The 12,478-nt window shown below is 46.1% G+C and overlaps 1 protein-coding gene across 10 annotated transcripts in view; it reads right to left on the bottom strand.

The window, feature by feature from the left end:
* Positions 1-12,478, bottom strand: part of MLLT10 (MLLT10 histone lysine methyltransferase DOT1L cofactor) — a 280,838-nt gene that overhangs the window by 100,056 nt on the left and 168,304 nt on the right. For all 10 annotated transcript variants that reach the window (XR_010787421.1, XM_066585480.1, XM_066585482.1 and 7 more), the window contains 2 exons: positions 10,079-10,174; positions 2,789-3,050 (listed from right to left, as the gene is read on the bottom strand). Coding sequence is in view for 9 of the 10 variants with exons in the window: in XM_066585480.1 (XP_066441577.1) it covers positions 2,789-3,050; positions 10,079-10,174 (358 nt within the window). In the remaining variant the exon portion in view is untranslated. The remainder of the gene's footprint in view (positions 1-2,788; positions 3,051-10,078; positions 10,175-12,478) is intronic.

Here is a 12,478-nt window from a genome sequence, read left to right as displayed (position 1 = left end):
AGCTTGTCTGTTTCCATTAGCCCAGTTACCTCATACTCAGCGGTGTTACCATCCCACCATGTTCGGCCAATTCTGAAACATCCCTTTAAATTTCCGAGAACTTAATTGAATTTAAAATAATTTTGCGGCAAGAAATAGTTATTTGTCAATAAAGGGGGGGGGGGGGAAATCGCATCAGAGAAGCGGTGGGGCATTAGCTCATCAGGAATAAATATTTCAATTACATCCCAATTAACTATTTTACTGCCTTTCTGACCGACGTGAAATTAGTGCAGCTGAGATTTATAACAGAAGTAAGTATGAACAGGCCTTGGAAAGAAGCGTTGGCCCGCCCTTCTCCAACCTTCTCAGATCTTTGGTTTCCTCCAAAAAGTTGACAAATCGGTAGTAAATATTAGAGCGCTTTCTCCGCTCTGCACAGGAGAAGCTTTAAAGACAAGCGGTATTTTGTCACTTAATTAGCAGCTATGTAAAATGGGTTTCCATTAGCCGATCCGACTGTCACCATCTGTCTTTCTTTTAGCCTTTTGTTTTTACAGCTGCTGCTAAGAGCTCATTAGGATTCTAGAACTTCTTCTAATCCCATATAGCGATGGAAGGATTTCGGCAAACTCTATTTTTTCCCCCTTAAACAGCAACTGAATTATGTTGAATATGACAACATCTGAAAAGCGTTACGGTAGACACGGAATTACAGAATGGAAGGGTTGGATCCGGCGCCAAAACCCTCTGCCAACTCATTCAGTCATGTTTTTAGAAAGAAAGAAAAAAAATCACAGAAAGTCTGAACTGTTAGACTATTTCAGGATACGTATTCTAGGTGGCGGAACGCGTGGGATATCAGAGAAGCGGCTCTTCAAACCAAACACGGCTCTGACACTCGGAGTTCTGAACTATTCTGGACTGGCTGACGAGGCTTCAATATTTTACATAGTCACGGAGCAGAAATTAGACAAATGTATTTATTTTTTTTTCACATTCTGCGCAGTATAACACACACACATTTTATATATATATAGAGATAGATAGATAGATATATACACACACACATTTTATATATATTTATATATATATATACACATATACATACACACACACACACACATTTTATATATATAGAGATAGATATATACACACACACACACACACACACATTAATAAACATCTTAATTGCAAATAAGACATTCCTATCTTTATATTTAACCCCTTCACACCCCAATATGTACATTTACGTCCTGGGTGTGCGGTGTTTGTATGGAGTAGGATCGGGAGTGAACACCTCTCAGCAGCCGCCACAATCATCGTGAACATGGACTGCGGCTGTTAACTCTTTAAATGTCGCTGTCTATTCTGACAGCAACATCTAAATGCCCTGATCGCTGTTCCGGATTTCCGAACACCTCTTGCTCTTGCAATGAGATTGCGAGGTGCCTTTATGTTGTCATGCCGGCCTGGGCCTTTTGAAGACTCTCAGGGTTGCCAAGACTGATTGCAATTGGTGATAGACTGCCTGTCAGAACGTGATATAATGCAATACTATGGTACTGCATTATACTCTACGAGCGATCAAATGATCACAAGCTCAAGTTCTCTATGGGGACTGAAAAAAAAACGTAAAAAGGAGTTCAAAAAAGTTGTAATAATTATTTTTAGGGAAAAAAGGTAATAAAGTTTTAAAGCCTCCCTTTTCCTATATTTATAATACAAAAATCCAAACAAAAAGAACCCAAAACACATTTGCCATTGCTGCATCTGTAGGGCTGGCTTCCCACTGGGCGTAATTGCCGCAGAATTTCTGTGCAGACTTTTAGTAGCTTTTTATCCCGGGATAAAGCAGCAAAGTGGACGAGATTTGCAAAACTCTTGTCCACACGCTACGGCCAATCTGTGGCGCCAAAGCCGCGCTGAAATTGACATGCTGCGCAGAATTCAAAGACGTGGCATGTCAATTCTTTCCTCGTTTCCACGACGGCCGCTCTCCTCTCTATGGAGAAAGATGGCCGCAGCAGAATTCAGGCCGCAAAGCCATTCCTAAACCCGCAGCGCAAGGCCGCAGGTTTTGAAGCTGCATTTCTCCCACGGAAATCTAACAGTATTTCCATGCTTCATTCCGCGAGATTTCCGCTAGATTTTGGTCCCATGTGACTCCAGTCTTAAAGTTTAAGGTTTCAAGGCAAGGCATTATTTATATCGCACAGTGAACATCGTCAGAAGAAAAAAAAAAACAAAAAAACGCCAGAATTGCATTTTTTTGGTTATCCCGTCTCCAAGAAAAAATGTAGTTAAAAGCAATAAATAGTTGTATGTAGTCCAAAATGGTACCAAGAAAGAAAGAAGAAGAAGAGGAGGAGGACTTGTAAAATGCTCAGTCTTGTACTTCAGCATACCCTATAAACAAGCTTTGTGGAAAAACAACATTTGTATCAGTTTCAAAACTTTTGGACACTACTGTTCAGCGGAGGAGGGAGGGGGGAGAGGAGGGGCTCTGGCGGAATGAGACCCAGACAGCCTGGACCAGCATGAGCTGCAAGACCGCCCATTAGACGGACTTCAGCTTATTTACATACAGCACATTGTGTCTGAAAAATGCTGATATTCCCCCGTCTGCTTGCATGGTGGGTCTTGCATGTATCGCCTGCCTACTATCAGCAAGGGATTAGGAGACAGCGCTACAGGTACAACAAGGGAATTATCTTTGTTCATAGATCTATGAGGATGCAGAACGTGATTCAGCTCTGCTACATGCAGGCCCCGGATGACCACTGAGCATCATCTCCGCATTCATTACCTTGCTGGAAGGGACTGGTTGCTGCAGCGGAACCAGTCGCGTTCCTCCCACTGCTGGACTTCCGGCCACGCTGAATGGCGCTGTGACTCGCCGTCTTCTTGGTCTTGCTCTCTGACAATCGTGTTTCTGGAGCGTCTTTCACACTTGGTGGATGTGCAGAAACCTCCTGGAAATTTGCATTTGTGAACCGCGCTGCAGTTTCCTCCAAACGTTTTACTGAGCTGGCGACCGAGGTGTTATTGTTGGTGCTGCAGCTGTACGACTGAAAGTTGGAAACAAGACGGTACATTTATTAGTGTGATTAGTTCCAGTACCGAACGACCTCAAAGTCACAGGACAATAAAAAGGCCACAACTATAACATTCACATCATTTACAGAACCAAGAAATAGTCCCCCGAAATCACGCAAATTAGCTGAGGGACGCAGACTGCGCTAAAACGGAAACCTAACAGAATGGAAACAAGCCGCAAACTTTCAGTCTTTTAAAACCCCAATGAAATCAATCAGGTCACAAACAGATCCGTTTATTTCCGTTTTAGGTTCGTTTTTCTCCTCGAAAGGAAAAACAGAATTGTGACTTAAGCCTGAGCCACATCCGCGCCTGCTTGCAGAACATCGCAGCCACTCAGTCCTACAAATGGCCCCACATGACATGACCCCATCAGTGCCGCTCACATCCCACGCTCCGCACCAATTTCCCGCTCATTCAGACTTACTTCCAGGAAGGAATCTGGCGCCGCCGCAGGACGTGGGGGGTGCTGATGGCCAAGGTCGGGTCTCGTGCCCCTCCATCAGCACCCATTTGTAGGATGGAGCGGATGTGATGTTCTGTAATTAGACTTGGATGGTGAGGGAACGTGGCTTAAAGTGATTGTCGGGGCAAAAACTATTGATGACCTAAACTCAGGACAGGTCAGCAATAGTTGATCACTAGGGATCCGCTCTGGGGATCCTCGGCAATCAGATGATCATCTTGCCGGACATCCTAATCAGTCACAGAGGCAGCTTCACTCTCATTGAAATCAATGGGTGCGAAGAAGCAAATTACACATCCAGCTCTGCATTTTTTGTGTCCCTGTAGGGAACTTGAACCTGTGATCTCATGATCGCTCAGCTAATATACTGTAGTACTTCTATACTGCAGTGTATTATTTATCATAGCAATTCACAGCCATGGCAGACCGGGACACTATTGACTGGTGGCTGCTTGCCGTGGCAACCCACTGAGCCTTTGGGATTTCAAGGAGGATGGCCATTGCTGTTATAGAGGAATTTCCCTTGCCCTGTTCACCTCCTTCATGCACAATTAATATTGATTGCAGCATGTAAGTGGTTAGATCGGGAGGCCGGCTGTCCGTCACAACCGGCTCCAGCTGCGGATGGCGCAGGCTCAGCTTCTGAAGCTGCGTCATCCATATGACGGAAATATTTTGCACAAACCCCTTCCCACCAAAGACGTACATACATGCCCTGAGGTGGGAAGGGGATAAAACATAGAAAATGAGAAATTCACTTCTTGGGCTGCATTCACGTTTTGCAGTATTAAGGAGGATTAGAAGGACACGCTGACATGTAGGCATGAACAATGACCAGGAGTGACCCGTCGTGTTCATCGGAGGTTGTAGGTACCGAATTATAAGGACAAGATATCCTGATACGTAAAACCACAGAATTCAGGCAGGGTGTACACAGATGTTCTCATGACTGTATATTATATATACACACAAAGTATTCCTGCACCCTTGTTTGTGCAATGCAAACCAGCCAAGATGTGAAGTGAGGAAGACGCGTCACATCTGTCCCACAGCAAGCGTTCCCGTGATAAATATTGCGCAGGTTCTGCCCATCTGGTGGATGTGAGTGGCCGTTCATCAGTATTTTGCACCTGTGCTACCTCCCCTCTGTATCATCTTGCCTTTCCGCATGCTACTGGGACGTGCTGTTTGCGCCTGCTCATTTATCCGGAAGTATGGCCGTTCTCAGTGATTTATGGGTTGATCCTTTTTTTTAGGGGATTTCTCATCCACTTTTGTTCTGTCTAGATTCAGGATGCATTAACAGATCAGATCCATCTCTATCCCACCACAGATCCACCATGTGTAATAAGATTGTACGACTCGCTGCTGATCTCCATCACATCGATATCATATGTGACTTTTTTACCCATTTTTTTCTACAGCGGCCAGATGTAGGAGGTTTAGTGCATGAATGAAAATCGGATTCATACATCTAGGAGATAAATCACAGCTCTGGGTCTGATAATCTTCGTTAAGCATCCGAGTCAGTTCGGTAAAGCACCGAAAAGCTAATAATAATGTATCGCAGATTCAATTTCCTATGTGAAGAGATTTCTGGACATTTTCTTGTTTCTTGAATCTACAAACTGAAAAATCCCACCAAACCGCCCGTCCGCTACGCCATTTCTGCGGTGCAGAGATCACATAGCACTCAGTAATGTTTATGCTGCTGAATGTTTTTGCAGCCACTTCATCCATCCTTCTGACAGCTGTTTCCATTGTACATGGCCATTAGCTTTCTCTATGGTCGGAGGGTTTTTCATAAGAGTCTATTAATTAAAGGGCTTATCCATCTATTACACATCAACACATGAATGCAAACAGCCGACTTCTCAGACCTTTTGTAATTTCCAGATTGGATGTCCCAGCAGTTGACCTTCGCAATCAGTACAGTTGGCCACACACTTGAAATAGGCAACTCCGCCCCAAGGGTGGGCATCAGGTTATCTCCAGCAGTAACAGAGGATCGGGCATGTTGAGATCCAACACGCCCAAATCTCTTCACCTTCAAGATGTGCCACCACCGGTTGTAAAGAGGGGGTACTACACACAGGACCAACAAACCAACCCCAGGATATCCCAAGAGTACGCTCATCTAAAGTGATCGCTTATCTCTAGAACAGCAACAAACACGAAACTCCCTTGATACTGAGTAACTCAAACACCGGGGTTGGAGCGCCAGTTCTTATTTCTGTACACGCCACCACTAAACTCTGCTCAATCATGGCTGCCAAATGTTCTTCAGGGAAGCAGCACAGCGATGGGATAGAGGGCTTTTGTTTTGTTTTTTTAAATATGGAACTCCTTCCCCCACTGCCACTAATGTTTGTTGACTAGGAAAACCCCTTTAATAGGCAGCTGTACATGGCAGCCATTGGTTTAGATGTGTGGTCAGCACTGACTATGGCATTTAAATACTCCTGCTCCATTGGCCGTTTCCAGCAGCTGTAGACAACCCCATATAGTGCTATACAAGTGCTATATGGGGCCGTCTTCAGCTGCCAGAAGGAACCAAAAATCACCCATTGGGCAGGAGCACGTCGAAGTGAACAAGAACACTCTAACGGCCGCAGTCAGAGCGAGCTCCGATCACAGCATTTGCTGGCGGCTGTCCGCTTTAAAGAACAACTGACAGCCATCATGTATGGGGCAGACTCTGAAGCCGCTCCATACAGCCCTCCCCAAAAATACATATATTTACATGATGGAGTTGGGATTTGTAAATAAGCAAAAAGAAAACGGCCACAAAAACTGCATGTGATTCCAGCTCTATTGTCTTTTTATATGTCGTGTAATGTGGAACCACGAGATACTGTGGCAGAAGCTACATGCGGTGCCCTCCGCTCCATGGATTTTATCGACATGTACTATATTCACACATACAGTGTTTCCCCGAAAAAAACCCTACCCTGATTTTCAGGGGAGGGGATTGAAATATATTAAAATGACATCATTGCATAGCTGTCATTGGTTGACCAAGCACCAACTCCGATTGGCTGAGATGGTGTTCCTGAACCAATCACAGCAATCTCTTGCTGGAGGCGGGGTATTCAAGCCCAGTTACCAAGAAGAGAATTTTCTCTCAGTGCCGAGGATTACACGGAAGACTGCCGGAAACCAGTGAGCGGGACCTGAATGGCGCCTGCTAGGTAAGTATTAAGACACCTCCCAAAAATAAGGCACTGTGCCTTTTTGGGGGGCAAAAAATTTATATAAGGCAGTGTCTTATTTTCAGGAAAGCACCGTACTATCACTGAACCCCCAGTGAAGTCAAGCAGACAGGCACATTACACAGGCGCATAGTGCCGGATACTCATACACGCTCCATAAATCCTTCTCTTCCTCACTCGAATATTTCAGCACCAACCATCAGTGACCCCGCTACTAAACAATGCCAACTCCTGACCAGTGAGATTATTTTGTTTAGCCCCATTCAGCAGACCTTCCAGGCACGGCCGGCTCTCTGGCGGGCGGTTTTATCTTTCAGTTCCTTATATTCATCCACCCTTTGTGCCTGCAGATGTTCCTGAGATCCTGTTCCTTCCTACACAGGTGTGCGAGATACACAAAATACCAGAAGAAGCCCCTTCACATAACGGACCACCCAGCACATCTCTAAGCCAACATTATTACCCTCTTCAGAAATCGTACAGCAAAAAAAGAAGCCATTTTGTTCCAAAGGTATTTATGTGCAAGGGCAAGTAGAATTGAGGGATGGGGGTGCAAAAAGTCATTTCAGAGCTCAAAAATAATTATGCAACAAGATGTTTAGGCGGCAGATCTGTGGGCAAATTGGCTCCATACATCAGTGGTGGTTCTTGCTGCTGTAGGCGCATGGATTTCTGCAAGGCCCATTGAGACGGATGGTAAAGCTGCAGAACGTTTAATTTGGGAATACAGTCTGGCGCGGTCTGGTGATTTGTGAGCATTAGGTATGAAGGTGAGGATCCCACATGAGATCCCAGTAGAAAAACCATCAGATGCCACCAGGTGTAGAGTTCAGATATCCAACAAGGCCTGGTGGGTGGATGCTACCTGACCAACCAATCAGTACAGACATCACTGTGCTTTGGGACATTCCAAAGTCCAGTGTTGGCCATGTTATTGGGAGATGGAGGCCATCCGGTGTGTGAGTGGTGCCGAAATGTTCAGGGAGATCTCATAAACTGACAGAACGTGCCCAACGAAGCCTTGTAGGAGCTGTGAAGACATCACACACATTGTCTACCCTCGCTCAGGGGTCTCACAGGACATTGGAATATCCATGATCACCAGAACCCTCCGTAGGGAACGGCATGTGAAGGGTTACCACGGACGAGCGGCTGCACACAACATCTCAGCAGTGAATGCACAGTGGTGCCTGCGATGGTGCTTGGAGCGTCAGACTGAAGATACGTGGAAGCAAGGGTTGTGGACTGCTGAATCACAGTAACCATCTTCCGATCGGATGGCCGCACTTGGGTGTGATGGTCGCCTGTAGAGCCGTTTCTACGTGACTCCATCGTCCCAAAAGTGAAGTATGGAGGAGGTTCTGTTATGGAGTTTCTGTTGAGAAGGTCTCGGGCGATTGGTTATAGTGAAGTCCACCCTCAATGTTTGGAGAGGCATTCCGGACAATGTGACATCACCTCCCCTGTGGTAATACTTTGGGTACAGCTCCATATCTCTACCAACATGACAGAGCACCATGTCATACGGTACGCAGTGTTGAGGCTTGGTTTGATGAGCAGAACGTCTGCAAACTTCATCAAGCGTCTTTGGGATGAACTAGAATGCCGTATCTTTCCACGTCCATCATCCCCCCATCACTATCTGAAGCTCCCCTCGAGGAATGGCAGCAAATCTGTCCACACATCTATGGGAAATTAGAGGAAAGCGGCCTAGAAGGGTTACTGCAGTCATTGAGACCAAAAGAGGCCCAACACCGGATTGAAAAATGTGAAAAAAAACTAATTTCATCACCTTATATGTTTGTAAACACAGGGTAAAGTGGTCACATAAACCAGCATGAAGTCATTACACAACTACGGCTTTGTTCACATCTGCATTTGGGGTTTCCGTTCCTCTGTTCCCTCACGGGGACAGAAGAATGGAAACAAACATTTCCTTCTAAATGTTCTACACATTTTTTAAGGTCTCACAGTTTTTGTCAGTTCAGGCCCATCTTATTAGTTTTTGTCATGGAAACAATAGTATAGACAATGGCGCCATTTTTTCCATCAAAATAAAAGAAAAAAAAACATTACAGAATATGGCCTTCATTTTTCTTCTTTTTGCTGTTGATTGAGAACGGATGGAGTCACGGTGCTTTCCACTCGTAACCAGGTAGAAGCGGTTGGCGGCCGCGTGCCTGTATAATGTGCATGTGACCGCACACCCGGTCGCAGGCCTCGGCAGCCATGCAAAGGTCAGTACTGAAATCAGTGATTAGCTGAGCGATAATCTGCACAGTGAGCGGCACGTCACCGCCCGCCGGCTTCTTGCAGGTTCTGAGCAGCAGGCACCGGGGTTTCAGCGCTGGACAGGGAGCTGCTGGAGTATCCATATTTTCCCTTTTTTAAACAACCATTTAAGGTCCGTAATTCTTTTTTTTTTTTTTTTTTTTAAAGGGGCACTCCCATCATGGGATTTCTATTTCAATGGAAATCGCAAAACAATGCATTCACCCATAAGAGATTTCCAAAATGCTCCATTCTCCATATATTACAACTATTGATTCCTCTGCCCTCTAGTTGTTTACCAGGAAAGCCGAACAGCTCTTCTACGGAATGAAATAACAGAGAAGGCCGGCACTTGTGTACTTCTTTCACCTAAATCAGCGTATGTGCACGAGCCTCCGGCCTGAATACCAGCGACTGCTGTGGTCCGCTACCGACAGCTGCAATATCTGGGGAATGGAGCATTTCGGGATTAAACATCTTATGGGGAGCAACTTGTTTGGCGATTTTGAAAACCCAGAAATAGGATTCCCAAGATGGTAATACCCCTCCGAGTGCTGCAAAAAAAAAAAAAAGCAGTTGCAGAAGTACTGTTTTCCTCATTTCCCCAAATCCCCAGATTTTTTTTAAAGTTATACCATAAATCTGTACCCCGTGCTAGGAGCGTTACACAATATCATTCATTCCATAAATCTGTACCCCGTGCTAGGAGCGTTACACAATATCATTCATTCCATAAATCTGTACCCCGTGCTAGGAACGTTACACAATATCATTCATTCCATAAAATATTATTTCTCAATGGAAAAACAATGACTTGTAGAATGCGGAAGAGCAGGACAAACTAACTGGCTGCTTTCTTGAAGCCCTGACCTAGGCCACATGCTGAAGTTAAAGGGTTAACCCTGCATATCTATAGAATGCAACAATAACAAAAAAACATTAAAAATTATAAAAAGTCCCCACAATCGCAGCCGGCTGCTGCCCGGGCTTAAATGTCACAGCTACAAAGTACCTTTGGCTCATTAGCGCCCCGTCGAGTCGCTGGCCTCACCTTTTCAGTAGTCACAGTCAGAGAGGGAACTAATGATGCCAAAGGCTCCATTTGCTTTCTGGATTTCTGTCTGTGCTTCTCCTTCTCTTTATGTTTCTGAAATGAAGAAGGGAAATTTGTGAGAATTCATTCAGCAGCTTTACAACAAAAACACAAAATGAAAAGAACATTAAGAACCTTGTTTCTCAATATTTAAACACTGCAAAATGAAAAATCAAATTGGCGCAACTTCACTTATTCTGGGTGACTGTAAAACATAGATGGCTAATGGTGACACTGCAGCGTCTCGGCCGATCTCCAGCCACGTACACGAAATCCTAGCATATGCATCTGCCATAAGAGAGAACTGACTAAACAACTAGACGTCCGCCACATTGCTCTAAATGAGGAGAATGCTGGTCGGACAAACTGTCAAAAAATCACGCCCCTAGAAGAGTTTGTCATTTTGCTGCAGACCCGGCATACAGTTCCATCTCAGCAGATCTGTAATGATGGGAGTTGTGGTGATTAGAAGGATGGTTTTGTCACCGGAGGCCCTAAAAGTGCTTCCCCCTTGGCCTATAAGAGGCTCTCGGAGGTTCCTTGTGCGCAGTGACCTCTTCTTCCGCTTGTAGAGCTTGTTGACCACTAGACGCCTCTATGACGCAGAGAAGAGATTTCACCCCGTTACCAGAGGGGGGCGCATTATTGGGGTGTGAGAAGCTGGATGGTCGTATCAACGAATTGTCCCCCACCGGGCCGTTCTGACCAGACTGTTAGGGGATGTTGGGACCAGTGGATGTGTGGGGGCACACTAGGCGACCGGGTTCAGGACCCCCTGGACAGACCAGCAGTAGAGAGGAGTATCTGGCAGACTGTTCTGATGTGTTGGGGCCAGTGGATGGGGGCACACAAGGTGACCGGGCTCAGGACGCCCCCTACAGACCAGCAGTAGAGAGGAGCGTCTGACCAGACTGTTAGGAGGTGTTGGGACCAGTGGATGGGGGCACACAAGGTGACCGGGCTCAGGACCCCCCGACAGACCAGCAGCAGAGAGGAGCGTCTGACCAGACTGTTAGGAGGTGTTGGGACCAGTGGATGTGTGAGGGCACACAAGGCGACAGGGCATACGACCGTCGGTCCCTCCTAGTAGTGGTACGAGGGACAATGACAGCTTAGTGATCTATTCAGGACATCCTGCAGTCACGTTTCCCCTCATGGCGGCTTCCAAGGGGCAGCAGGATAATGCTCGGCCGCAAACACAAGGGGATCCCAGGAAGCCCCCACAACATTGTCACACTTCGGTGGCTGCCTGGTCACCAGATTAATCATCAGTAAAACATATTTGGGACCATCTGGAAGACCAATTTCAACAGCCTACACGATTGCACAATCTAGGCTTGGTTACAAAAAATGTGAGGTGATATGCAGGATACCATACAAAACCTGACTGCCTCCATTCCCACCCATATCACATCTTGTATCCAAGCTAGAGGTGGTACAACAGGGTACTAGAGCCTCCATACCCACCTGTATCACATCTTGTATCCAAGCTAGAGGTGGTACAACAGGGTACTAGAGCCTCCATACCCGCCTGTATCACATCTTGTATCCAAGCTGGAGGTGGTACAACAGGGTACTAGAGCCTCCATACCCGCCTGTATCACATCTTGTATCCAAGCTAGAGGTGGTACAACAGGGTACTGGAGCCTCCATGCCCACCTGTATCACATCTTGTATCCAAGCTAGAGGCAGTACAACAGGGTACTAGAGCCTACATGCCCTCCCATATCACATCTTGTATCCAAGCTAGAGGCGGTACAACAGGGTACCAGAGCCTCCATGACTGCCCATATCACATCTTGTATCCAAGCTATGGGTGGTACTACAGGGTACTAGAGCCTCCAAACCCGCCTGTATCACATCTTGTATCCAAACTAGAGGCCGTACAACAGGCTACTAGAGCCTCCATGCCCTCCCGTATCACATCTTGTATCCAAGCTAGAGGTGGTACAGCAGGGTACTAGAGCCTCCATGCCAGCCCGTATCACATCTTGTATCCAAGCTAGAGGCGGTACTACAGGGTACTAGAGCCTCCATGCCCCCCCATATCACATCTTGTATCCAAGCTATGGGTGGTACTACAGGGTACTAGAGCCTCCATACCCACCTGTATCACATCTTGTATCCAAACTAGAGGCCGTACAACAGGCTACTAGAGCCTACATGCCCTCCCATATCACATCTTGTATCCAAGCTATAGGCGGTACAACAGGGTACTGGAGCCTCCATGACAGTCCATATCACATCTTGTATCCAAGCTAGAGGTGGTACAACAGGGTACTAGAGCCTCCATGCCTGCCCGTATCACATCTGGTATCCAAGCTAGGGGCGGTACAAAAGGGTACTAGATTCTCCATG

The sequence above is a fragment of the Eleutherodactylus coqui genome, chromosome 12 (genome assembly GCF_035609145.1).
Source record: "Eleutherodactylus coqui strain aEleCoq1 chromosome 12, aEleCoq1.hap1, whole genome shotgun sequence".
Taxonomy (NCBI): Eukaryota; Metazoa; Chordata; class Amphibia; order Anura; family Eleutherodactylidae; genus Eleutherodactylus; species Eleutherodactylus coqui.
This window is presented reverse-complemented; position numbering and strand designations above follow the sequence as displayed.